Source organism: Pipistrellus hanaki (genome assembly GCF_964339955.1).
Source record: "Pipistrellus hanaki genome assembly, chromosome: 10".
NCBI classification, from domain to species: Eukaryota; Metazoa; Chordata; class Mammalia; order Chiroptera; family Vespertilionidae; genus Pipistrellus; species Pipistrellus hanaki.
The window spans coordinates 1,220,412-1,246,314 of record NC_140512.1 but is presented as its reverse complement, the minus strand read 5'-3'; the positions used below and the strand labels follow the sequence as shown (position 1 = coordinate 1,246,314).

Below are 25,903 nucleotides of genomic sequence, written 5' to 3'. Positions count from 1 at the left end.
GACGCGCACACACACCCTCAGACACACACACACCCTCAGACACACACACACACACACACACACCAAGTTGTGGAGAAGCTGGGCTCCCTCCCTCCTGGCAGGAAGGACACGCGTGTTCCTGGTGGAGACGTGTGGGAGCAGAGGTGGGGGAGAGGGTCAGGGGAGGGGGGACCTGTGCGCCTGGCGCTCCGCCCGGCTCCCGGTGGCCGGCGTGTTCCTCCCCCGGGGCCCGTGTGGTGAAGCTTCCGGCGAAGACCCACGTGCCTCGGACCCAGGTCTCCCGGCGGGTCCTGGGCGGGGGTGGCAGGGACCACGGGCCTGGAAGGTCGTCTGCTTTCTGCGCAGGTGGTGGCCACGCTGGGGACCACGCCCTGCTGCTCCTTCGACAGCCTCTCGGAAGTGGGCCCGGTCTGTGAGTACCCTCCCCCGGGCGCCCCGGGGCGGTGGAGGCGGACAGACCGCCAGGCTCCCCTCCATCGTGCGACTTCCATCCTCGCAAACGCGTCTCCGTACATACCACGTGGGCGCCAGCCGAACGGTCTCCCACGGGGTCCGCCGTGGATCCCCCGGGGACATTTCCCCGTGGGTTTTGGGGAGAGTGGGAGAGAGGCAGAGGCGGAGAGAAACACCCATGTGACAGAAGCACATCGGAGGGTTGCCTCTGACCGGAGCCAGGGCCTGAGGAGCCCGCAACCGAGGTCCATGCCCTTGGCCGGGATCAAACCGGGACCCTTTGGTCCACATGCCGACGCTCTGTCCACGGAGCCACACCGGCCGGGGCCACACGGGCTTTGTGTCTGCAGAGCCCCAGACCTCCTTAGCGCCAGCTCCCGCAGCTCTGACGTGGCCGCCTGGACCACAGGGCAGAACTGACCCGCACACGCCATTTCTCAGGGGCACGGCCGGCTGCCCCAGGGAGAGTCCCCTCCGGGCTCCCGGCTCCCGGCTCCCGGCTCCCAGCGCCCTGCAGGAGGGCCTCTGCTCCACTGAGAACCATCGCCCCGGAGTATTCTCCCCCCAGTCCTCCCCGCCTCCCCTCAGTCCTCCCCGCCTCCCCCCAGTCCTCCCCGCCTCCCCCCAGTCCTCCCCGCCTCCCCCCAGGCCTCCCCAGCCTTCCTGGGTCAGGAGCCAGGCCCCTAAAGCCATGAGCAAAGCAATGCTCTGACTCCCCTTCTCCGGAGAGGGGCCCGGAGCCTGTGCGTACGGCCACCTCCCTCCCCCGCCTGCAGACCCGCTGTGCCCACAGCCTCCGGGTCTGCCCGGGGGTCAGGGTGCGATCCCGTCCACCTGCCCTCTCTCCCCGCACACGCTCTGAGCCCGGGCTGTGCGGGCACCGCGGGCCACCATGCAGGTCCCTGCCCCCGCTTCCTGCCGTCAGGGGAGGGGCTCTGAGGTCCAAGGCCGGCAACGGTGGGCTGTGGGCCGGACGAGGTCGGTGGCCAGACCCACCGGGCCCCCTGGAGCCCACACACAGCCCCTGGGGCCCCACGCCTCCCCGTGGAGGACACGCCGGGAGCTCACGCCGCCTGCTTCCAGGTAACCGGGAGGACCTGTGGCTGCACGTGGACGCGGCCTACGCTGGCAGCGCCTTCATCTGCCCCGAGTTCCGGCCCCTCCTGGACGGCGTGGAGGTGGGTGTGCGCCACGGAGCCCGTCACATGTGTGTCCTTACTGATCCGAGAGGAGGGCGGGGGAGAGAGCATCAGCGGCCAGGAGAACCACGGACCCGCCGGCTCCCGCAGGCCCCTCACCGGCTCCCGCAGGCCTCTCACCGCCTCCCGCAGGCCCCTCACCAGCTCCCGCAGGCCCCTCACCGCCTCCCGCAGGCCCCTCACCGCCTCCCGCAGGCCCCTCACCGGCTCCCGCAGGCCTCTCACCGCCTCCCGCAGGCCCCTCACCAGCTCCCGCAGGCCCCTCACCGGCTCCCGCAGGCCCCTCACCGCCTCCTGCACGCCCCTCACTGCCTCCCGCATGCCCCTCACTGGGGGCGGAGCCCACAATCCGGGCATGGGCCCTGACTGGAAATCGAACCCCGACCACCTGGTTCATAGGCCGACGCTCAACCAGCGTGCCACACCGGCCAGGTCCACGGCCTCGCTCCCCGCTCCAGGCCAGGCTGACGAGCTACTTTATTCTTTATTTTATTTTATGTTTTTTTCATCCTCACGGAGGACATTTTCCCAGTGGTTTTTAGAGAAAGTGGGAGGGAGGAGGAGGAGAGAGAGAAGCACCAATGTGAGAGAGACATATTGGCTGGTGGCCTCCTGCGTGTGTCCTGATTGGGGCCTGGGATCGAGCCAGCACCCGAGGTGCCTGCCCTTGACGGGAATCGAACCAGACTCCTTTGGGTCTGAGGGCAGCCCAGGGCAGGAATGCCTCCTGCAGGGTCAGGGAGGGACCTGGGCCAGGCGTGGAGAGCCGATGGGGGGCCGCCTCCGCTCTGTGCTCAGAGACAGGGTTTCGGTGGCCTCGCCGTGCACGGGCGCAGGGGTGAGGGCACGAGGCGGCTGCTCAGACCCGCTGCCCCGCACCCCACGCCCTCTGCACCCTCCCGAGGGCTCTGCGGGCTGTTGGGGGGTCAGAGGAGTCAGTCGTGTTCAGCGGGCTGACCGCCTGGCAGGCAGCGGGGGGAGCATCAGACGCCGTGATTGATGCTCACCAGGCCGGAGCCCGGCTCTCTCACGTCCGCGCCATCCCTTTTCTGATTTCCGGCGTGGGCCTGACCGTGCCCGAGGCAGGACAGGGGCTCCATTCCACCACGCCCCTCCTCCCCCCGCCCCCCTCCCTGCCTCAGTGACGGTGCCTGGGCCACTGCGTATGGCGAGGGCCGAGGCCAGACCCTGGGCGGACACGGGCACCGAGTGCCTGTGGCTACGGGGTGCTGACCCCCGCTCGGCGGGTCCCTGCTGGTGCTGGCTTTTTGGGGGCCTGGGGGCTGGGATGGGAAGAACAAACACCTCACGTGGTGGGCGGCACCCACCCTCCCAGGCCTGGCTTCCCCCGCGCCAGCAGGCAGGAGGAAGGGGGTCTGGCTGCCCCCCTCTCGCCCTCCCCCACCCCCGGGGCCTGGTCCTGTCTCACCACCAGGTTTAGGGTTTCAGGCCTTTTCCTGCGACTCCCTCCTCTGCCCCGTGAACTCGGGGTGTCACCTTTCACGGGGCCCTCCCGCTGCCCCCTCCGCGGCGGCGGCCGCCAGCTGGGTTCTATCAGCGCAGACAGGATCTGGCCGGCCGCGGGGTCTGCCTCCCCCACCGCCCCCTCCTGCGCGGCCTCCCGCTCCCGCTCAGATAAGGCTGCAATATCCTGTCTGGGGCCCGCGGGAGATAAGGCGCCCTCGGCGAGCGGGGAGCAGGGCCGTTAACCAGGCCGCCGCGAGCGGAGCTAATAATGCGCTGGCAGGCGGCCCCCGCCCGCCCGGCCGCGCCGCCGCCTTTGATCAGCAAACGGGACCTTGTCATTTCCTGCCTTTTCTCCACGGGTTTTATGGAGGGAGGCCGGGAGGAAATGAAGCCGTGCCCCGAGCGGCCGCCCGGACCACGGCCCCCCTCCATCACCCCGGCCCCCCTCACCTGCCCCCTCCCCGCTCCGTCCCGCCTGCCTCCTCGGCCGTCCTGGAGCCGAGCAGGCCTGCGAGCTCCACGGCCTCCTAGGAGCACGCGGACGGGCCGGCCGCCGAGGCTGCTAGGCCCTGTGGGGCCCGGCCGGCCTCCGGGGGCGCCCCGGCCAGCAGTGCGGGAGAGCCGGGCACACTGTTCGAAAGCACAGAGCTGAGCCCTGAGGACAGGGAGCCGGCAGGGCCCCCTCAGCCCCCGTGGCTAACGCCTCCCATTCTCTCCGGAGCCCATGGTGGTGCCCACAGCGGGGCGGCCGGCCAGCTGTCTGCAGCTGGGGCCTGCACCCCTTCCCTGCCAGCCCGCCTGCCTGGCCAGCCCCGGGCGGTCCCTGTCAGCTCCGTGCTGCGTGGGAGGGGTGCGTGGTCACGGCCGGGTGGACGGGAGTGGAAAGGCCCTGGCCGGTCAGGCGGCCGCCGGCCTGTCGGTCGGCGGGGTCTCCCGGTGCAGTGGGCACCGCACCACCGGTCCCCTGCGCAGTCCTGCCTGGTGGCTGCGAGTAACACACCATCTCCTCTTTGTGCCCGGGCTCCGGCAGTGTGCAGACTCCTTCAACTTCAACCCCCACAAGTGGCTGCTGGTGAACTTCGACTGCTCTGCCATGTGGTGAGTCCGCCCGCCAGCCCGCCCACAGGCAGAGCCGCCGCTGGGGCGGCCCCGCAGCCCCCTCCTCCGCCCCCTGCACCCTGCGTGCCCCCTGGCGGCCACTGTGGCTGAGTGGGTGGGGGCGCGGAGGCTGAGGGAAGACTCTGCCCCCCAAACCTGCGGTGGGACTCGCCGCCCCCGGACAGACGGGCCGGCTCCGGTGGGACTTGCCGCCCCCGGGCAGACGGGCCGGCTCCGGTCTGGCAGCTGCCACGCTGCCCGGTGCCACCAGATCTGCGCCCAGACGCCAGGGACCAGGAGCTCGGTCCGATCCCGGCCGTTCCCGCCGGAGCTCAGGCTGCCGCGCTGACCGCTGTGCCGTCGACGGGGGATGGTCCAGGGCTCCCCACAAGGGCGGCCTGGGCCCCAGATGTGGCTCCTTGGAGTCCGTCAGAAACAGTGCCGTCCGTCGGGCTCCAGTCTGTGTGAGCAGGGCCTGGGCCTGTGCTCTCACTCCATTTTAATTCTGTCACTCCTCACCCAGGCTGTCTTCCCACCGGTGTTCAGAGGGAGTGGGAGGGAGGGGGTGGGATAGAGAGAGAATCGTGGGTGAGAGAGAGAGAGACATCGATGGGCTGCCTCCCGATCATGCCTGGCCAGAACAGGGACTGAGCTGCAACACAGGACGGGCCCTGCCGCTCTGTCCACTGAGACAAGCCGGTCCAGGCCAGGGCCTGATTTAATCCAATCGCCCCTTCAAACTCCGTCTCCAAAGACCCCAGGCTGAGGGCGGGGCTCGGGGCATGGCGGAGGAGTTGGGAGCACGGCGCAGCCCACCCGGTGTGCGCAGCGGTGCAGGGACAGGCCCGGGCTGACCACTCGATCCCGGGTCAGGGCACAGGCCCGGGCTGCCGGCGGGACCCCCAAGGAGGGCGTGCAGGAGGCAGCCCGTCCGTGCTTCTCTCTCATCAGGATGCTTCTATCTCTCTCCCCTCTCCCTTCCTCCCTGAGATAAAAATAACAAAGACGGCACAAGAGGCCTTGCACACAGCACAGCACAGGCCCCCTCCCCGTCTGTCCGCGCTGAGTGCTGACGGGCTGGCGGGCGGCTTGACCTTGAGATGCCCTTGGTGCGGCCTCACCCAGGTGTGGGCTCACGCCGCCCCCCCAGCCGCCCGGGGAGCTGGCGGGCCCCAGGGCGGTCCTGTCCCCCAGCAGGACCATGTCTCACAGTAGATGAGCAACAGCAGGAGGACGAGGAGTGGGGATGTGCTCGCGGGGACACACACACACACACACACACACACACGCTATGGCAGGGAGCAGCAGTGCGTGGGGCCCCAAAATGATGCCGTTTGGGCTTAAGCATCCTGAGTTTGCCTGTTGTTTAGAAACAGGCACATCCAGACCACGGCTGACGGAGGATTTCTGCAGGAAATTCAGCAGGCTGGGTGTGATCACGCAATGCAGTTGCCTGGCGCCCCCTGGGGGCGGTGAGGGGAAGGACATCGGTGTCCGCGGAGGGCTCAGGTTTTCTGCCAGTGGCCAGGGGGGTGTATCGCTGTTCACCTCTGTTTGAAACCACAGTTTTAGCGCCGCATCATACTGTATTTATGTGTTTGTTTATTTTAAATTCTCACCCGAGGGTGTTTTTCAATTGGTTTTTAGGGAGAGTGGAGGAGAGAGGGAGAGACAGAGACATCGACGGGGTGCCTCCCGCACGCACCCTGACCAGGGCCAGGGCCGGGGAGGAGCCTGCAATCCTGCTACGTGCCCTGGTCCAGACTCGAACCCGGGCCCCTTTGGTCTGCGGTGTTCTCGGCAGCCACCATGCTGAGAGAGGGCCCCCACGGCACAGACTCCAGGGGATTAGCACCGTGTGCCAGGGACAAAGGCCCAATATTTAGTCTTTTCCAAAATATGTACATATGTTTTCACTGATCTCAGAGAGGAAAGGAGAGAGAGAGAGGAGAGAGAGAGAGAGAGAGAGAGAGAGAGAGAGAGAGAGAGAGAGAAAGAGAAACATCAACGATGAGAGAGAATCATGGGTCGGCTGCCTCCTACAGTCCCCCTCCTGTGGACTGAGCCCGCAGCCCCGGTGTGAGCCCTGACCGGGAATGGGACTGTGACCTCCTGGTTCACAGGTTGACACTCAACCCCTGAGCCATGTGGGCCCAACAGTTGTTCTTCCTTATCCCCTGCCCGGTGCTCAGCGGCCATGCCGAGGGCGGGAAGGGGCCGGTGGAGGGCACGGCGGCCGGGGCCCTGGGCGGCCCTGAGCCTGTCCCCTCCGTCTGCAGGGTGAGGAAGCGCGCGGACCTGACCGGAGCCTTCAAGCTGGACCCCGTGTACCTGCAGCACAGCCACCAGGACTCGGGTGAGCCGGGCCACCCGTCCGGGCGCCGGGGCGTGGGGCCGGGCGCGGGGGCGTGGGGCCGGGCGCCTGCCGGAGGGGCGGCCGTGCCCGCTGGGTCTGACCGTCTCTTCTCTCCCCAGGGCTCATCACCGACTACCGGGTGAGTGGAGCCTCGTCCGCACGGAGCGCGGGCCGCCGGGAGCCGGGCAGGGGCGCGGCCGGTTGGCCGGTCTCGGGCAGAGCGGGCACCATGCAGCCACCTGGCCCAGGGGCAGGCTGGGGGTGAAGAGCCTGCTGGGCGGGATCAGAAGGCAGAACGGGGACCTGGGCTGGGACCCCCGGCCTCGCACCCGACGCCGTCTGGGTGTGGGGCGTGTCTCTCTCTGTTTGGCGCGGGGAGGACAGCCTGCAGGCGGTTCGAGTGCGGTCCACGGGGAGGCAGAGTGCCCCAGCCGCTCACGGTGCCCAGGCAGCCGGGCACGGCGGGCAGAGGCTGTGGCCTCGGGCGCCCGGTCTCCTCCTTACGTCAGGCCCAGGGACCAGCAGCACTCCTCCCCGGGGTTATGGTGACGGCTGCGAGCCAGCGAGGGGCTGGGCTGGGAGTGAGACAGACCGACCGAGTGTGTGTGTGTGTGTGTGTGTGTGTGTGTGTGTGTCCCGGGATCGGGGTCTGGGCGGGGCCAGGGGCGAGGCTGGTACAGGGGGAGTTTCAGCTCTAAGCGGCTTCTGCCCCTCCCGGTGCTCCCGGCTCCCCACAGCGCCTGCCCAGTTCCAGCCGGTGTGCCCCCCCTGCCTTTCGCTGAGGCCTGCTCTCTCCTCTCCTGGCCTTACCATCCCCAGGGCGTGGGCGGCCCCGGCCTGGCCACTGAGGCTGTCTGTCCCAGGCTCTGTCCCCTGAGGCTGTCTGTCTGTCCCTGAGGCTGTCTGTCCCTGAGGCTGTCTGTCTGTCCCTGAGTCTTTCTGTTCCTGAGACTGTCTGTGTGTCCCTAAGGCTGTCTGTCCCTGAGGCTGTCTGTCCCTGAGGCTGCCTGTCTGTCCCTGAGGCTGTCTGTCTGTCCCTGAGGCTTTCTGTTCCTGAGACTGTCTGTCTGTCCCTAAGGCTGTCTGTCCCTGAGGCTGTCTGTCTGTCCCTGAGGCTGTCCGTCTGTCCCTGAGGCTGTCTGTCTGGCCACTGAGGCTGTCTGTCCCTGAGGCTCTGTCCCCTGAGGCTGTCTGTCTGTCCCTGAGACTGTCTGTCTGTCCCTGAGGCTCTGTCCCCTGAGGCTGCCTGTCTGTCCCTGAGGCTGTCTGTCTGTCCCTGAGGCTGTCTGTCCCTGAGGCTGTCTGTCCCTGAGGCTGTCTGTCTGTCCCTGAGGCTGCCTGTCTGTCCCTGAGGCTGTCTGTCCCTGAGGCTGTCTGTCTGTCCCTGAGGCTGTCTGTCCCTGAGGCTCTGTCCCCTGAGGCTGTCTGTCCCCTGAGGCTGCCTGTCTGTCCCTGAGGCTGCCTGTCTGTCCCTGAGGCTGTCTGTCTGTCCGCAGCACTGGCAGCTGCCGCTGGGGCGCAGGTTCCGCTCGCTGAAGATGTGGTTCGTGTTCCGGATGTACGGGGTCACCGGGCTGCAGGCCCACATCCGCAAGGTGAGCTCCCGCTGCTCTTTGGCGGTTTCTTTATTGTAATTCTAACTCATTGATTCCAGAGAGGAGGGGAGAGGGAGACATCGCCGGTGAGAGTCCCGGGCGGCTGCCTGCCGCACGCCCGCAGCAAGCCTGTGCCCGGGCCGGGGATGAACCCTGACCTCCGGGCTCACGGGCCGACGCTCAGCCACGGAGCCACGGCCGTCACCTGCTTCTTTTAACGATGGCCGAGGCCATCATTGCCCCCCCCGGCCCCGCCGCTCGCACAAGGTCCCGCCCACCCCGTGTCCTTCCTGGCCCCGGCCCGTGGGTCCTCGGCGTCCACGGCAGGGGCGCGCCTGCGGCTTCCGGCCCCCCCACGTCCCGGGGCCGGGCTCCGCCCTGTGCCGGACAGGGAGTCCCGCCGTCCTGAGACGGCCCGACCGGCGTCCCTGCTGAGCCGCCACGGCCCCGTTGTGGGGAGCACGCGGGGCTGAGGGTCAGAGCTGCTCTCCGACGCCATGAGCTCCGCACCTCGGAGGGAGCAGCGGAGTGCTGGGTTATGTCTCCACCGCGATCCCGGCTGCAGCCGGCCTCTTGGGCGGCCCTGCTGCCTCCTGTAGACACTCAGTCTCCCTCTGAGGTGACACCGAGGAGAGGAGGGGCTCCGCCAGCCTGCCCCCCCACTGAGTGCTTCCAGAGCCTTCCAGGCCCCTGCAGGCTCGGTCTCTGGCGCCCCCTGGTGGCACCACATTTCCATGTGACTGGGAACTGCGCCTTTAAATGGGGGCTCAGCCCCACCCACACTTTAAGCAGAAATGCTGCTCAGAGGCCCCAGCCCCTCCCCTCCCAGCAACAGCACCGGCACCAGGCTGGCTGCCTGAGTTTAGACCAGAAAGACACGCACGGAGACCACCTTCTCAGCTCAGTCCCGCCGGGTCAGCTCCTGACTCCGCACCCACGGGCAGTCGCAAGCGTTCCTCACGGAGGAGCTGAATGAGCTCTCGGTGGAGGCGGCGAGCACGTGGCATCACACACAGCCGCAGCCTCTGCAGGCCCGGAGCTGGGCCCTGGCCCCACGGCACAGCTCAGCCTCAGTCTCCACATCTGCAGAATGGGCTGAGGCACAGCCTGCTCTGGACACTTGCTCAGCCACCCCTCCTTTCTAGAATTCTCAGTCCTCTTTGCAGCGTTCTGGTGGGTCAGACGCAGGAGAAAGGGGTGGGCGGGTTTCTCCTCTCCCGTGGTAACACGAGGGGCCTCTGTCTGGGGGACGGGGGTGAGAGAGGGGGTGACAGAAACACTGAAGAGAATGGCGTGTGCGGTGCGGGGGCTCTGACGTGCCTCCCCTCCAGCACGTGCGGCTGGCCCACGAGTTCGAGGCCGCGGTGCAGCGAGACCCTCGCTTCGAAATCTGCGCGGAAGTCACCCTGGGGCTGGTCTGCTTCCGGCTGAAGGTATGTCCACGTCCATCTGTTCTCTTTTTTGTTTTTAAATATTCTTATTGACGAGAGAGAGAGAGAGAGAGAGAGAGAGAGAGAGAGAGGAGGGGTGGAGAAACACCAATGATGAGAGAGAACCATGGACCGCCTGCCTCCTGCACCGCCCACATTGGGGATGGAGCCCACAACCCGGGCCTGTGCCCTGATGGGGAATCGAACCCTGACCTCCTGGCTCCCAGGCTGAGCTCAGCCCTGTGCCACGCCGGCCGGCCAGCCACGAAAGGGCAGCCCTGACGTGTGGCACGTTCCCCGCCGGGCCCGTCCTCAGCCCGCCCTCAGCCCAGCCGCGCCTGGGCTGTCTGTCCGTCCGTCCGTGGGGACAGCGGCCCGCCCTTGCTGAGGCCCTCCCTCGGCCCAGGGTCCCAACCAGCTGACGGAGGAGCTGCTGGACCGCATCAACGGCGCCCGGGAGATCCACCTGGTGCCCTGCCGCCTGCGGGACCGCTTCGTGCTGCGCTTCGCCATCTGCTCCCGCGCCGCCGAGCCCGCGCACGTGCAGCGGGCCTGGGCCCACATCCAGGCGCTGGCCACGGCGCTGCTGGCCGCCCGCGGGAGGACAGGTGAGCCGGAGGAGCTGCGGTGACGGCTCTGAGAGGCTAGGCAGGCTCACTTCACAGCCACACGTGAACGCTGCCAACGGTGTTTGTCTGAACCCCCCCCCCCCCCGAATTCTCCCGTTCGCCGAGGGGACTTCCTGTCACGCCCTGGGGCGCCCCAGAGTGCACACACTCTAACAGCTGCGCTCAGTGTGCGGTGCCTCCCCTGGAGTGCCACGCCGCTATCCTGTTACACCAGCGCACAGTATCACAACACCGCGCATCGGGTATGCTGCGGGGACCCCACAGAGGCTGCCCCACCATGCACACACACTGCAACAGCTGACAGCACAACTTCAAAAAGGAACCCTGCCTTCACAACCATCCAAAGCACTGAGTAAATGCCACCCCCCCGGGGACAGACAGGGTGGAGGGATGGAGAGCTGAACCCCTGGCTGCCCCTGAGCGTCGCAGAGGCCGCCGTGTCAAGCCGGGGTCAGGTGCGAGAGGAAGGGCGCGGAGCTGTGTCCCGGGGGGGGGGGGGGGGTGCGTGGGACAGTCTTCTGACCTCGAACAACGTGACCGCTCCCACCCAGGTCACAGGCTCTCACACATCCTTCTCTGTGCTGTGCGACGTGTACAACATTCTGATTCTTTCGTGTGTGTGTGTGTGTGTGTGTGTGTGTGTGTTTTAATATATTTTATTGATTTTCCACAGAGAGGAAGGGAGAGGGATAGAGAGGTAGAAACATCGATGATGAGAGAGAAACATCGACCAGCTGCCTCTTGCACACCCCCCACCGGGGATGTGCCCGCAACCAAGGCACATGCCCTTGACCGGAATCGAACCTGGGTCCCCTCAGTCCGCAGGCCGACGCTCTATGCACTGAGCCACACCGGTTTTGGCTTGTGTGTGTGTTAACGCAGCCATATGTTCCCGCCATTTCCCCCGCAGAGATCCAAGCTGAACAGAAGTGTGCCTGAGAGCGGAGGGAGGGATAAACACCACCGCTCCGCGGACGGCTTCGCACACCCGCAGGCCTCCCTCCCGCTGCCAGCCCCCGCCTGCCGTCTCCCGGCTCTCGTCGGCGGAGAGACCTTATTTCCACGTGAAAAGCAATCCCGGCTTGTAGCGCCGAGTCGTTGTTTGGCTGTGGCTTTGTTAATTAGGCAATCATAGTGCTTCCTGCTCTTGGGGCTGTCCATGGTGGGGAGGGCCTCCCGGGCCCTCTCCTGGGCAGGCCGCGGTGAAGGGCTGGAGTCACACCTGTGGCCTCACCGTGCTGTCCTGTGGCCTCACTGTGCTCCGTCCTGTGGCCTCACTGTGCTCCGTCCTGTGGCCTCACTGTGCTCCGTCCTGTGGCCTCACCGTGCTGTCCTGTGGCCTCACCGTGCTCCGTCCTGTGGCCTCACTGTGCTCCGTCCTGTGGCCTCACTGTGCTCTGTCCTGTGGCCTCACTGTGCTCCGTCCTGTGGACAATAAACTATCGGAAGAGCAATGCCATGTGTCTGGTGAGCTTCCTGTCCTGCGCTGTGCCCGCTGATGGTGATACTATGGACGTACCCTTCAGAGTGGCCAGAGGTGCGGCATCCTTGGATATTTGTAAACAGCATTCATTCATTCAACTATGTTTATGGAGCGTGTCATACATGTCATACATGTCAGGCGTGGTTTTCAATGCCCAAACAACATATAAGGCTTACTGGGAGACAACTCCAGCTCTTAAATAAATAGACAGCAGGATGAAGGAGCACAGAGTAGGCCCACCACGAACAGGGTGGCTTTTACGGTCACGTGGCTATCACGGTGTTAGTTGCTGCTCAACAGTTATTTCTCCACCTCTCCTCCAGGCAGTCCCTCTCCCAGGAAGGGAGACCCCAGGACCGCTGAGCCTGGACAGGGAGAGGAAGGCTCCTGGCTCCCCAGGAAGTGGCTTCCTCCTTTTTCGAAGAGAGAATTTCCGGGGAAAGATCCCCGTGTGCCCCCCTCCTGCTCTAAGTGTGTAGGCCGGCCTTGGTGTGTGGGCCCTCCTGGGGCAAGGAGTCCAGGCCTGGGGGGAAGGGGGGAAACCCACCGGGAGAAGGCGGAATGGAAGACGGAAAGACAGCCTGCATGACCTCTGAGGTCGGGTCCTCAGACCCCAAGGCCCCTCCAGACCTCTGAAGTGCCACCCCGGCACGAACGGCCCCAGAGCTGGCTGTGAGCGGCTGTTCTGTTACTGGGTCTGAAACGCCATCCACTGCGCTAACCTGACGGGGCTGTCTCTGAAGCCAAAGCCCACGGTGGCCAGGAGGCCTCTCAGAGCTTCGGGCAGGTCCCTCAGGGGCAGGCTGGGAGGGGTGTGCGGGCGCAGGGGCGGCTCAGGCTGCAGGGCTCACAACAATCCCCTTACATCGCACAGGAACTTTGCTCGCCCCTGGACTTAGTCTCAGTGTCAGCCTATATCTCCCCCCCCCCCGCCCCCCGTGTGCCCCGCCTCCGGAGCCATTGGGCCATCCTCCAGGGCCCCTGGGGGCAGGGGAGACCGGGGAGCGCATCCTGGGGGACCCTCTGAATGCAGCCCCCTCGCCGCCTGCGCGTCTTCATTGGAAAGGACTTGAAGGATGAAGCGCCTCGGCAGGGAAACGCAGTTTGTCCTAAGTAACCCCGCAGGCTGCACAGCCTGCGCTTCCACTTTAACCAGACAGCCTCCTGCGCCCACGTGTGCCGGCCGGGCCAGCCCCGCCCCCGACGCACAGCCCCGCCCCTCAGCCCCGCCCCCGCAGACAAGTCCCGCCCCCGACGCTCAGCCCTGCCCCCGACGCTCAGCCCTGCCTCCGACCCCGCCACCGACGCGTGGCCCCGCCCCCTATATTCAGCCCCGCTCCCCCGACGCTCAGCTCCGCCCCGCTCAGTCCCGCCCCCGGACGCTCAGCCCCGCCCCCACGAACAAGTCCCGCCCCCGACGCCCAACCCCGCCCCGCCCACCAGTCCCGCCCCCGACGCCCAGCCCCGCCCTTGCGGACAAGTCCCGCCCCCTGACGCTCAGCCCTGCCTCCGACCCCGCCCCCGACACGTGGCCACGCCCCCTACGTTCAGCCCCGCCCCCGACGCTCAGCCCCGCCCCGACGCGCGCCCGCCCGGCACAGGCGCACGCAGGGCCCAGGCTGAGCGGGTCCGCAGCGCGCAGGCGCACGGCGGTCCGCGCGCTTTATGAAGCCGCTTCTGTGTGGGGACCCGGGCGGCGCGGAGCGGAGGGGCCGGGCCGGGCCAGGCGGAAGCGTCAGGCGCGGGCAGGCCAACGCGGGCCCGCAGACCCTCCGGGGCGGCGGCGGGACGGCGGCCGGGAGCGGTCCTCGCAGGGGCGTGCCCTCCCGTGCTCTCAGGTGACTCCCCTCAGGGCGGGCGAACCGGGCCGGGGCCGGCGTGTCTGCGGCGGAGCCCGGGGTGGACTCCTGCCTCCCGCCAGGACCCGAAGCCGCAGGGACCGCGGTCGGGGTCACCCGGTGGGAGGGCGGGCCTGGGGCCGCTCTGAGGAGGGCTGGGCCGGGAGCCTCCGGGTGGGGGCGCCGTTCCGAGTTCTCGGAGTGGGAAGCCCCGTCCGGCAGGGGGCGCTGCCCCGTGCTGGGGTCTGGAAGGCTGCGGGGTCTGCAGCGCCGCCGGTGCAGCTCGCAGGCCGGGGTGCCCGCTCCGAGGCCCGGAGACTGCGGGGCCGGGCGGCCTGATGCGGACAGAGCCCGTCCTCACCGAAGGGAACCCCCCGCGGTGCACCTGTCCGTGCGGGTGCGGCGTCACCGGGTCTGGGCGCCGGGACGGAGGCGGCGTGCAAGCCGGTGGCCACGGGGACAGGCCGTGCGGCCGGGCGAGCCGCTGGGTTCCTCGGAGGGGGTGCGGGTGGCCGTGGAGCGGAGGGGGGTGAAGGCGCGGAGACCGGGCTGGAGGGGTGCCCCCGCCAGGAGTCCGTGGCGGACCGCTCCCTCGCCCTCCTGTCGCCAGGGTCGCACAGAGAGGTTAGCACGGTGAAATGGTGCGGGGAACGAGGGGTGTCCGGACATGTCGGTTCTAGTTTTGACTCTTTATTGACTTCACAGCTTTAAGCAAATTAGAATCTCCTTGAGCCTTCAGTTTGTTTTTATTTTTAATCCTCATCAGCGGATATGTTTTCCCCATTGATTTTTAGAGAGAGCGGAAGGTGGGAGGGAGAGAGAGAAACATGGATGTGAGGGAGATCCGTGGGTTGCCTCCGGCACACACCCTGACCTGGGCTGAGGACCTGGGGCGGGAACAGATTCTAGCCCAGGTGCGTGCCCTTGGCGGGAGCCAGACTCACTGAGCCACACCAGCCGGGGCTGAGGTGACGGCTTTTAGCAAAGATTCATGAACACCTACCTGCAGGGCAGCGGGTTCTCTGTAAGGTGCCATGGGAGATACACGTGTGTCACAGGTAACTCCGGCGGTAAACTTTAAAACACACCAGTTCTTCGTGTATCCTTTATGCAGTGCTGTTAGGAAACGTAACAGCTTTTTATACATCTTCCTCGGGTTGGCAGGTAAGTCCCACATGTGGCCACAGGCTGCAATCTCTGTAGTTGTATTAAAATAGTTTCACCTCGATGCACAGAAGCTTATAAGGACACCTGGAGGGAAGAAATCTGAAATATTACAAGCACTTTACAGCAGATTGTGTCGCTGCTCTGGCTCCTGTGTCACGGAGGCTTCCCTTTTTAATACTTGGTGAGATCGCGGGATAGTGAGAGCCTGGGGCCTCGGTGCGAAGTGCTCCTTCCCAGATACACCCTCAGGAACACGGATACACCCTGAGGAACACGGATACACCCTCAGGAACACGGATACACCCTCAGGAACACGGATACACCCTGAGGAACACGGATACACCCTGGGGAACACGGATACACCCTCGGGAACACAGATACACCCTCAGGAACAATGAAACCCCCTCAGGAACACAGAAACACCCTCAGGAACACAGATACACCCTGAGGAACACGGATACACCCTGGGGAACACGGATACACCCTCGGGAACACGCAGCAAGCCGCTGTTCCTGTTCCGCGCTGCTCTGCTCGTTGGCAGTAGCCCCGAGGGCCCATGCACAGTCCCCAAGGAGAGGGCCAGGCCTGCGCGCTCCTGGAGTGAGCCCTAGCGAGCTGGCGCTTGTGCGGTCCCGGCCCCGGAGCTCCTTCACGTCCCAGCCTCCGCGCCTGCAGGTGCTGAAGGGCTGGCGCAGTGTTGGCATTTTTATATTCGCGTGTGACCTGACTCATCGATGTCTTTCTCTTCACAGGTGAGGCCCAGGACTCGGCAGTGACAGAGGCTTGCTTGAGCTCATTCCTGTGTTTTCCTTGGAGACCAGACTTCAACCCCAGGCTCGGCTCGGTTTGTTCCGTTTGTCTCTAGTTCATGCTCCTCCGTGGTGCCCGTCTGCTGATTAATGCTAAGTCCTTTCCTTAGGAATGCTTTCCCCATTTGTGTGGGAAGTTATCACTAAGACAGTCCAACCCGTAACGGCTTTATTCAGTCAGGTCTTTTGTCCTAAATGCTTGAAGTGTATGAGTAACTAGTACTCCCTTGCACATGGCCTGTCCTTACAGATGTACCTTCTAAGGTCCCGTATACCTCCTTTCAGATGAGCGGGGTTAAAGTCGCCTATGCCGTCTTTCCGTTGTCCTGACGCTGTCACTCTGTCTCTGCAGAACCTGTACCATGCAGGCTCTGAGCTCCCGGGCCGTGCACCTGAGCGAGTGGCGGAAGAACTACTTTGCGGTCACGTCCGGCACGTGCCCGGCGGCACAGAAGGCAGAGGCCTACCGGGCACAGGTGCTGCGCGTCCAGTATGCATGCGCCAGCTCCGAGATCTCCCCGGTCTGCGCCTCCAGGCTGTTCAGAAAGTATGCAGAGAAGTACTCGGCCATCGTCGATTCTGACAACGCTGAAACCGGCTTGAATAACTACGCAGAGAGCGTCTTAACTTTAGCGAGATGCCAGCAGGCGGACAGTGGCCAGTGGCAGCCGGGCCTGTCGGTGAGCAGTGTTTTCCAGATGCGCAGCGTGCAGGCCATGATGCGGGCGGGCGGGGAGCTCCGCGGCTCCCTGCTGGGCGCGGCTGACCCTTCGGCGGTGATCCCCGGCCGGGCCGTGGCCCCCAAGCCTCCCACGGTTAGCGCTGGTGGTGGCTCTGGGGAGAGCGCCCCATTGGCTAAGCCAGCTCCCGGGCCAGGCTGGGCCCCGGGCGTCCCAGAGAGCCATCCCTCGGGCCCTCTGCGTGCCCAGCCCCCTGTGGCGAGTAACGCCCCCAAGACGTGTCCCACGGCCTCCGCACCCTTTGGCGACTGGGCCACCCCGCTGTTTGGAAACGTCAGGAAGGAAACCGGCAGTGCTCCCAAAGCCAGCCCGGGCCTGGGCCTGTTCCTGGCCCAGCAGCCTCTCGCCCCTCCCGGCAGCGGCGGCCCCTGGGACAGGAGCGCGTTCGACGGCGCTGGCCCTGCCGAGGCCCTTTCTGCCCCGGCCCTGAGCAGGGCCCTCAGGAAGACAGAGGGCAGCGGCCCCCGGGAGGAAGGTGGCCTGCCGACCTTCAAAACCGCAAAGGAGCAGCTGTGGGTGGAGCAGCAGAAAAAGCACCACCCTGCTGCCCGGGCGGCGTCCTCCTGTGGCGGCGTCAAGAAGTGCCTGGGAGCCAGTCGGTCCCGAGGGATTTTTGGGAAGTTTGTCCCTCCCGTACCTAAGCCAGAGGGGGGGGACGCGAACGGGGGGGTGCAGTACAAGCCCGACAGTGCCGGGCCCGCAGAGCCAGCGCCCGCCGTGGACGAGCGTCTGAAGAGCTTGGAGCCCAAGATGATCGAGCTGATCATGAGTGAGATCATGGACCAGGGGCCGCCGGTGACCTGGGACGACATCGCGGGGGTGGAGTTCGCCAAGGCCACCATCAAGGAGATCGTCGTGTGGCCCATGCTGAGGCCTGACATCTTCACGGGCCTGCGGGGCCCGCCCAAGGGGATCCTGCTCTTCGGGCCGCCTGGGACCGGGAAAACCCTCATCGGCAAGTGCATCGCCAGCCAGTCCGGGGCCACCTTCTTCAGCATCTCCGCCTCCTCCCTGACCTCCAAGTGGGTGGGCGAGGGCGAGAAGATGGTCCGCGCGCTGTTCGCCGTGGCGCGGTGCCAGCAGCCCGCCGTCATCTTCATCGATGAGATCGACTCCCTGCTGTCCCAGCGGGCAGACGGCGAGCACGAATCCTCTCGGAGGATCAAGACCGAGTTCCTGGTGCAGCTGGACGGAGCCACCACGTCTTCCGAAGATCGCATTCTAGTCGTGGGAGCGACCAACCGGCCTCAGGAAATCGACGAGGCGGCCCGCAGGAGGCTGGTGAAGAGGCTCTACATCCCGCTCCCCGAGGCCTCCGCCCGGAGGCAGATCGTGACGCGCCTGATGTCCCGGGAGCAGTGCTGCCTCCGCGAGGAGGAGCTGGAGCTGGTGGTGCAGCGCTCGGAGGGGTTCTCGGGCGCTGACATGACGCAGCTGTGCCGGGAGGCGTCCCTCGGCCCCATCCGCAGCTTACAGGCCGCCGACATCGCCACCATCACGGCCGACCAGGTCCCGCCCATCGCCTACGGGGACTTCGAAAAGGCGTTCAGGACTGTGCGGCCCAGCGTGTCTCCCACGGACTTGGAGCTTTACGAGAACTGGAACAGAACCTTCGGCTGTGGGAAGTGAGCAGGCCCTCCCAGTCAAAGAGGCGCCTGTGTGGCTCTGTCTTTCCCGGCCTTGAGCTCCGGACCCTGGGGAGTGTGTCCTGAACCCGGAACTGCAGGTGGAGCCATTGCAACTGACAGCCTGTGCTGCTAGAAGCCTGGTTTTCTTCCCGTTACTCCCTGAGGTGTACCTGGTCACACCCAACGCGAGGGTCTTGTTTCTCACACCTTTCTTTTCAGGGTGTAGTGTGCCCAGATTGAAACCCAGTCCTACTTATAAACGAGGGTGTGTCACTTACACGTACCTTTTATGGCTGGGCTGTGGTTACCTTTGAGACGGCGTGTTCCCTGTTGTTTAAGAGGGAAAGTGCCCTTTTTTATTTCGGGTTTTGACCTCTTGCTGATGTCCTCTCTTCCCAAGACCTGCTAATAAACGCGTTCACAGGGGGAAAGTGTGGCCCCTAGCAGATGCACTGTGGGCTTGAAGGTGCATGGTTTTCTAGGGCAGGTGTTGTCTGACTGCGTGTGACGCTAGGTGACACGTTTGCAGGTGTCTGAGGGCGCGCTCTGCTGTACGAATGGACATGTTCGCTGCGGAAGAGAGGACTGTGCCCTCCCCTCTGGGAAAGCACTGCAAACAGCTGGGAACAGTGCTTCCAGGTGTTCCCACAGCATTCTCCTGTACCCTCACTTCTCTCCTGTACCCTCACTTCTCTCCCGTACCCTCACTTCTCTCCTGTACCCTCACTTCTCTCCCGTACCCTCACTTCTCTCCTGTACCCTCACTTCTCTCCTGTACCCTCACTTCTGTACCCTCACTTCTGTACCCTCACTTCTCTCCTGTGCCCTCACTTCTCTCCTGTACCCTCACTTCTCTCCTGTACCCTCACTTCTCTCCGTTTCCCGTTAGCATTCATCGGCAGCATCTTCCCCGACATGGCCCTGGACTCCATCGTGGCGATGGCCTCGGGAAGTCGGTCTTCGGAGTGCAGTGAGGGCAGGATGTTGGGCTGTGTTCCTTCTGTTCACTATAATCAAAACTATGTTGACTGCCTACTCACTGATCTTTCCTACCTTTCCTACCAGTCAGTAACCCCTGAGCCTGGAGCCAAAAGCATCAAAATGTGGAATTAAACACTGGAAGTTATTAAAGCACCGGAGGAGTGTGATGCTGCTGCGAGCGCTCGGTGAGACGTGGAGGGCAGGCGGGGCCGCGCCTGGCCCCTCTGGGAGGAGTGGGGTCCTGACAGCCAGGAGAGGTTTCTCTCCCCGATGTCAGCGCCACACCAATGAGTTCACTGACACCTTCGGGAGGTGAGAAAACACACTACACATCCGAGCCTGGAGAAGGTGAGCTGTTTACGGGTTATGAAACGGCTTTAAAAACCACGCGGGTGCCAGGCCCGCTCACCCCGAGGAGAGGGCGGGCCCCGGTCCGGGCCGAGGCGGCTGCTCACGTCCGCCCTCCGGAGGACCGGCAGGCGGGAGCCAGGTGAGCGGGCGCCACCCGCCGACGAGCAGCCTCCGTGTGACTTCCCAACGGTGATGCGCTCTGTGATTTGTAGACCCAGGGAAATAATGTTTTTAAATGGAACGTGCAGCTGAGAGAGTAAGCTGTGGCTTCTTGTTTGTTCTGGGACCAATAGGTTTGCTAGAGGCAAGGGGTGCGCATTGAAAGCCCAGCGGTCCACCCTCAGAAAACAGCCTTGCTCATAGACACGGGCTGAGAGGACAGTGACCAGATGCTAACACCTCATATCAGAATCCTGAGCCAAAGTCATTCATCCGACTGCAGACTGAGCTTTGAAAAGTAGCTGTGAGGCACATACAGATTTCACCTTCATTTCAGGAAGCGCGGTGGCAGAACCCCTTTCACAACGGAATCTGTGAGCAGGCGGTACATATGCGTGGCGTTCCTCTGTGACCGTGGACCTGTGAGCCCACTTTTCCCCAAGGGGGGGGCCAGGTGAGGCCGACTGCATCGGGGGAAACAGCTGGCGGCCGCGCATACCCTCTGACCCCGTGCAGCGCCTCAACGCAAATACAGGATAAGCCACTGGAAGCACAATTTCACAAAATACAGAAAATTGCTGTAAAACCAGGACGCGATTGCAATCTAAGGGAAATGGTGCAGATAAATCTATTCTAATGGATAAGCTTAGATGCAAACTAAATAAGCCAGCATCTCATTATTCCAGCCGGCCTGGACTAGATGGGAAAGTGCGGCCGCCCGTGTGGGAAGGGAAGGCGTTCTCGGGAGCCCTGTGTGCTTTGGGGAAAGCCAGCCCTGCGTGGCTCTCGCCGACTCGGGTCCACGCTGGGTGTGGGGCAGACGTTCCCTGAGCCTCATGTCCTCACTGCTGCCTGGAGCTCACATGCTCTCTCTGGATTAAGTGCATCTTTCTGCTTTTCACTTACAACCATCGGTTGGCGAGATTGGGCCGAGAGACCGGGCTGGCATCACCGCCTGACAGGGGCGAGGGGCCCTCCACAGGCAGGGCCACTCCCAGCGTGTAACTCGGTGGTTGAGCAACACTGTTAAGAAAGGAGCCGGGCCTGTCTTTCCTGCAGCCACACACGCAATAGGCGATTAGCAAGGGGAACTCGAGGCAAACCTGTTGCTTAAGACGCTGCTAAAAGTGCGCCCCGGCTGAGGCATCTGCGGAAATGCCTCTGAGATGGGATTCAGTGTAGGATTTCCTTTGCAACATCAGGTGTGCCAATGCATGTGGGACTAGGACACTTTGTAATGTTCTGGAGAAGTTAGGACACCTTTGAAAGCAAGGAAGCCAGTTCCCTGGTAGCTTGATAATGCATGTTATCGCCTCTGAGATCACTTATCAGGTTGGAGCAGGAGGAAGTCTGAAGGACAGCTGAGCTGGGGAGGCCCCGTGTGTCCAGGCGCAGAGCCCGGGCGGGGCCTCGGTATAAAGCAGGGTCTGCAGAAGGAGGCTTCCAGTTGTGAGTGTGCGGACAGGAGGTTCTTGTATGATTTTCCAAGCAAACGGCTGGAAGCCTACTTTTGCTCACCCTCTGTAACCGCTGAGATTCTGGAATTGGCGTCTTTGTGTTCCTGGCTCTTCTTAATGCTTAACGCCTCCTGTGCTTTGTTTTCCACAAAAAGATGTTTCCTAAGAACACGAGGAGTGACTGGGAGCAAGGAAGTGGGAACTCCAGGGGCCGGCTCATATATGTTTACACTTTTCCCTTCCGCTCTTCCTCCTCCGTCTCCGGTCTGACGAAGTGAACTGACCAGTCGTGTCCACGGAGGGTTTGGGATCTGCTGGAGTTTTACATGGAGTACTTTTCCCTTCCGCTCTTCCTCCTCCGTCTCCGGTTGGAGCCTGGGTGGTATTGGAGAATGAGGTGCTTTAATGTCTGTTCAAACAGCTTTGTCGCCCAGCCCGGTGTCTCAGGGAGAGCAGAGGGCTGCATCCTCAGCAGAACCTCGGGGAGCGGTTCGGAGCATCAGCTCCACGGGGGCCCTCGGTGACGAGGCCTCGGGCTGGGGAGGGTGGTCCGCAGAGATCTGTGGGTGAGACTCCACGGGCTTGAACTCATGAACCCACAGGAGGCTGCGTGTGTGAGAAACGGACCGGCAGAAACGGTCAGCTTAGACCCGCGGGACAAGCCAGGGGAGGTAGACAGAAGAGGGTCTGCCCGGCGCCCCACCCTTACCCGAACCTCGCCGGCTCACCCACTTTTGGTCTCATTAAAATGCCATCTTTTTTATTCACTTAAACCTCAGACCACAAGAAGTTGCAAAAATTAGGATGGAGGTCGCTTGGGCCCTCCCCGTTTCCCCATGACGCCAGCGGCACCGGCGCATCGGCACAGCCTGTGCGTGTCCTGGGTGGGAAGACGGATGTGACCCACTGGCTAGTGGGCTTCCGTCCGTTCCGCCGGGAATCTCTCACCAAAGTGTGGCTGCCGCTCCACGCAGCACCATCTGGGGCGGGGCCTCCGAGCTGGGTCTCGGGGTGTTGGGGGGACTCGCCACTGGTCAGCAAAGGGAGACGAGCAGGACCCTGACCTTTGTCCGCATGGTCAGCAGCCTCCAAGCTGGGTAATTGGTCTTTCTCTGAAGTCCTTACCCCCCGCCCAGACTCCATGTAAAACTCCAGCAGATCGCCGAAACCGGTTTGGCTCAATGGATAGAGCGTCGGCTTGGGGACTGAAAGGTCCCGGGTTCGATTCCGGTCAAGGGCATGTACCTTGGTTGCGGGCATATCACCAGTAGGGGGTGTGCAAGAGGCAGCTGATCGATGACTCTCTCTCACCGATGTTTCTAACTCTCTATCTCTCTCCCTTCCTCTCTGTACAAAAAATCAATAAAAAATTAAAAAAAATAAAATAAAAAGCTTATTTAAAAAAAAAAAAAAAAAAAAAAAAAAACTCCAGCAGATCCCAAACCCTCCGTGGACACGACTGGTCAGTGCACTTCGCAGACCCCTGGATGCAGGCGGGAGGCGGGGAATGTCTCCTCCCTGCCAAGAAATGAGGGCCTGAGGCCATGGAGGGGCAGGGCCCGGGGGAGCTCCACAGAGAGGTCAGGGGACCCCCAGGGGATCCGGGACTGGGGCCTCTGCCAGTTAGGAGAGGCCCCTGCCCCTGGATAGGGAGATGCCTGCTCGAGTCAGAGTCAGCGAAGTTGGTGCAAGGACTGCTCTCAGGAGGCAGCACAGCCAGCGACAGGCCCGGGGTGTCTGGAGACAAACCAGCAGCCAATAACCTGTTGCCAGCCTGTCCTGCCCTCACTGCTGGGCAGCCGAATGTCTTGCCCCCCAGCCTCAGCCTGACCCTCTGGGCGAGATGCTCCCGGGGCTGGTCCTGTCCTGGGAAGCCAGGCTGGCATCAGGCCCGTGCACCCCTTCACCACTAGGTGGCGCGCGCCCCTCAGCTTCCAGGGCTCCAGAGGCCAGTGGTCCCAGCAATGTTCCTGCCTTTAAAAGAATTCCAGCTGGGACGGGTTTGGTTCAGTGGATAGAGCGTGGGCCTGCGGACTGAAAGGTCCCGGGTTCGATTCCAGTCAAGGGCATGTACCTTGGTTGTGGGCACATCCCCGGTTGGGGGTGTGCAGGAGGCAGCTGGTCGATGATTCTCATCGATGTTTCTAACTATCCCTCTCTCTTCCTCTCTGTGAAAAATCAATAAATAAAAAAAAGAATTCCAGCTCTACGCCCAGGAAATGTTCAGTTCATTTGCTAGAAGCTCCCCGGTACGTTCCTTTTATCTCTGTCAGTTAACGTACCTCACTCACATTTATAAAAAATGTCTGATTAATTTACTGGATTCTCAAAACGCTCTGGGAGATTCCTGCTGTGGGACCAGGGCCTTGACTCCCTGTACCTGGCAGTGCTTCCCGGGCCCAGGACAGGAGGAGGGGGGTGGAGGCTGGGCCCTCCCCTTCAGCCTCCGCGCCCTCCGAGTGCAGACCCACTGAGCTCGCCCGGAGACAGTCCGGCACCTCCTCCCCACGTGTCCCAGGCGCTGGGGTGGGAGCTGCCCGCTTCCCTCCGGGGCCCTGAGCGTGTGTGCTGGTGACGTGGGCACAGGCAGTGCTGGGAGGCCTCCAGTCCTCCACCGGAACCTTCCAGAACCACACCCGCCTGGCCCTCAGGGCCTGGGAGGCCACACGCTCCCCGAGGGAAGACCGGTGATGGGCGGCAGCTCTGTCTGGGAGACGCTGGCCAGCTCGCTCCGGGCGGGGCCGTGGCCCGGGCGCCGGGAGGCCGGATCCCGAAATGTAAACGCGCCTGGAAGGCGGGGCGGTGTGCACACCGGCTTTCACAAGGAGGTTTCTCCAGCTGCGGAGGAAATGAGGCAAGCGGCTTCAGGGAAGCAGAAGCAAGAGGAAAGCCATTTGCCTCTTTTCCTCTTTTTCTCGGGAGGAGGAGGATCCTGCCAGAACGCACCGCGGGCGCTGCCTCCTTCCCTATTTGCGGGAAATCCACCCCCTCGGCCACCAACGTCCCTCTCCGCGTGGCAGGCGGGTGGGGGGGGGACTGGCGTCAGGGAGGACGGCGGCCCCGCACCCAGGGACCTTCCCGGACTCCACTCCGCGGCCTCGCCTGGGGACCAGTTCCCACACCGGAGGCCCAGCTGCCGGGGAGGCTGCCTCAGGCCAATGCGCCCGGGCACAGAGGCCGGGGGAAGTGAAACGGCTGCACAATTTGAATACGGAGGCAGCTCTCAGGATTCGGTCCCAGCGAGGCCTGGGGAGCCAGCGGGCCAGGCCGCAGGGGCGGGCTCCGTGGGCGCTGGGAGCAGCCTGCTCTGGGGGCTTTGGGACCTGGGGGCTGGGGAGCCAGACAGGCGCAGGGTCTCGGGGCTCCAGTCACGGCACGGGGAGTGGGGCGGTCTCCAGGCATTGGGGTCACCGCACGGGGTCACGTCCGGCCACAGCTCCGAGGCTCCTGTGCTGCGCCCGCCCTGGCTGACGGCCTGGTGACTGAGAATCGCAGTGAGGCCAGGCCGGCTGAGCCTTCATTTCGGGGCTTTTCCCACTGTCTTCCTGGTCCCCCAGCCCAGGTCTTCACTCCATCGCCTGAACCAGCACCCGGCCCAAAGGGGATTTCCTGATCATGTTTCCCCCAAAACGATTGTGTCCACCCCAACTCCCAGCATGCAGTGCTGCCGCAGGGTCACAGGGGTGTGAGGGTTTCCACCCACGACACCACTGGCCGCGTCTGAACAAACCGTGGCTCCCTGTCGGGGCTGCATAAACCCGGGCGCCAGGCATGGGGGCTGCTGGGAAAACATGCTTCCCTGGCCCCATCCTCCCTCCCACCCTCTCATTACTGGGACGTTCCTGCCGCAGGTGGCGGGCAGACAGACAGACAGACGGGGCAGGGCAGGGACGTGGCAGGTGCAGGTCACCAGGGGGACGCAGGGTGCCTAGCCATGGACAGGGAATCACGGGGACCTCGCCCCAGGGTGACCTCTCCCCCGCACAGCGCTGGCCAGGCGGTTTGGGCCCGACCTCTCTTCCCCAAGGTGACCTCCAGGCCCAGAGAAGCAGGGGAACCAGCCCAGATGCCCCTGGACGGTGACCCCGCCCTGGGGCCGGCCAGCCCTTCTGTGGAGATGCCGAGCCTGAGGGGACACAGCCGGGAGCTGCTGAACATCCTGCTCCAGGGGCAGCCTGTGCCCGCCCCCCCTCCCCTCTTCCCAGCCCAGGCACAGGCCCATCCGCTCGCTCGTCCGCTCCGGGCCTGCCTTCCCACCAGAACTTCTGGTTTGCCAAATAAACGTGCCCCTGCAGTTGGAGTCCGGCTCTTTTATTCTGTCCCAGCCAGACCCCGGGTGCCCAGGCCGCCGAGCCGGTGCGGCCTGACCCCTCCGCAGACCTGGGGCCGCCCATAGCCGGCTGCTCAGTGGTCAGTCACCTCTGTGGGCGTGTTGCTTCCATGTGGCTGTTGGCCGTGTGTGAGCCGGGGCGGGGGGGACGTTGGGGGTCCCTGTCTTGTCTGAGCCCTGGGTCCCACGTTTGCTGATGGGAAGAGGAGCCTGTAGGAGCCGGCTCTCGGGGGCCCAAAACCCAGCTGGCGACATCAACCTGCCCACACACTGTCCCTGTCCGAGGTCCACGCCTCTCAGCCCGGCCGGGGTCTCTCTCCGAGGCCCAGACCCCCCGGCCTGGGGATGGGGTGCTGCCTGCTCTTCACAGTGAACACAGACTCCGGCACGCTGGTCAGATCGGTTTTCCAGGTCCCACGAGTGAGGCTGGGCCCGGAGGAGACAGGCGCTCTCCTGCCTGCGGAGAAGGAGGCCGAGGCCCCAACCGCAGCGCCGAAACCAAGGGGCCAACCCACCCCCATTGCAACCCCAGCCCCAGGCCCAGCCCCAGCCCCAGCCCCAGCCCCAGCCCCAGCCCCAGCCCCGGTCCCAGCCCCAGCCCCAGCCCCGGTCCCAGCCCCAGCCCCAGCCCCAGGCCCAGCCCCAGGCCCAGCCCCAGCCCCAGTCCCAGTCCCAGCCCCAGCCCCAGCCCCAGCCCCAGGCCCAGCCCCAGGCCCAGCCCCAGCCCCAGTCC

The 25,903-nt window shown here is 64.3% G+C and overlaps 2 protein-coding genes across 6 annotated transcripts in view; both read left to right on the top strand.

Annotated features, from left to right (window-relative positions):
• Positions 1–12,303, top strand: part of DDC (dopa decarboxylase) — a 30,535-nt gene extending 18,232 nt beyond the window's left edge. The window contains exons 7-15 of one of the 2 annotated variants that reach the window (XM_084896181.1): positions 346–412; positions 1,537–1,631; positions 4,150–4,217; positions 6,497–6,573; positions 6,693–6,712; positions 8,070–8,168; positions 9,500–9,601; positions 10,005–10,206; positions 11,138–12,303. In XM_084896181.1, the coding sequence (XP_084752307.1) occupies positions 346–412; positions 1,537–1,631; positions 4,150–4,217; positions 6,497–6,573; positions 6,693–6,712; positions 8,070–8,168; positions 9,500–9,601; positions 10,005–10,206; positions 11,138–11,166 (759 nt within the window). In that variant the 3' untranslated portion in view covers positions 11,167–12,303. The remainder of the gene's footprint in view (positions 1–345; positions 413–1,536; positions 1,632–4,149; positions 4,218–6,496; positions 6,574–6,692; positions 6,713–8,069; positions 8,169–9,499; positions 9,602–10,004; positions 10,207–11,137) is intronic. The other variant, XM_084896180.1, reaches the window with a different exon arrangement.
• A 1,064-nt stretch (positions 12,304–13,367) lies between these two features.
• FIGNL1 (fidgetin like 1) lies at positions 13,368–18,338 on the top strand. Of its 4 annotated transcripts, none has more exons than XM_084896176.1 (3): positions 13,368–13,548; positions 15,468–15,559; positions 15,877–18,338. In XM_084896176.1, exon 3 carries the CDS (start codon positions 15,887–15,889, stop codon positions 17,891–17,893), a length of 2,007 nt encoding a protein of 668 aa, XP_084752302.1. In that variant the 5' UTR covers positions 13,368–13,548; positions 15,468–15,559; positions 15,877–15,886; the 3' UTR covers positions 17,894–18,338. The 4 variants fall into 4 exon arrangements, with proteins under 4 accessions (XP_084752302.1, XP_084752303.1, XP_084752305.1 ...); XM_084896177.1 differs by lacking the exon at positions 13,368–13,548 and adding an exon at positions 13,575–13,945; XM_084896179.1 differs by lacking the exon at positions 13,368–13,548 and adding an exon at positions 13,575–13,960.
• The last annotated feature ends 7,565 nt before the right edge of the window (positions 18,339–25,903 follow it).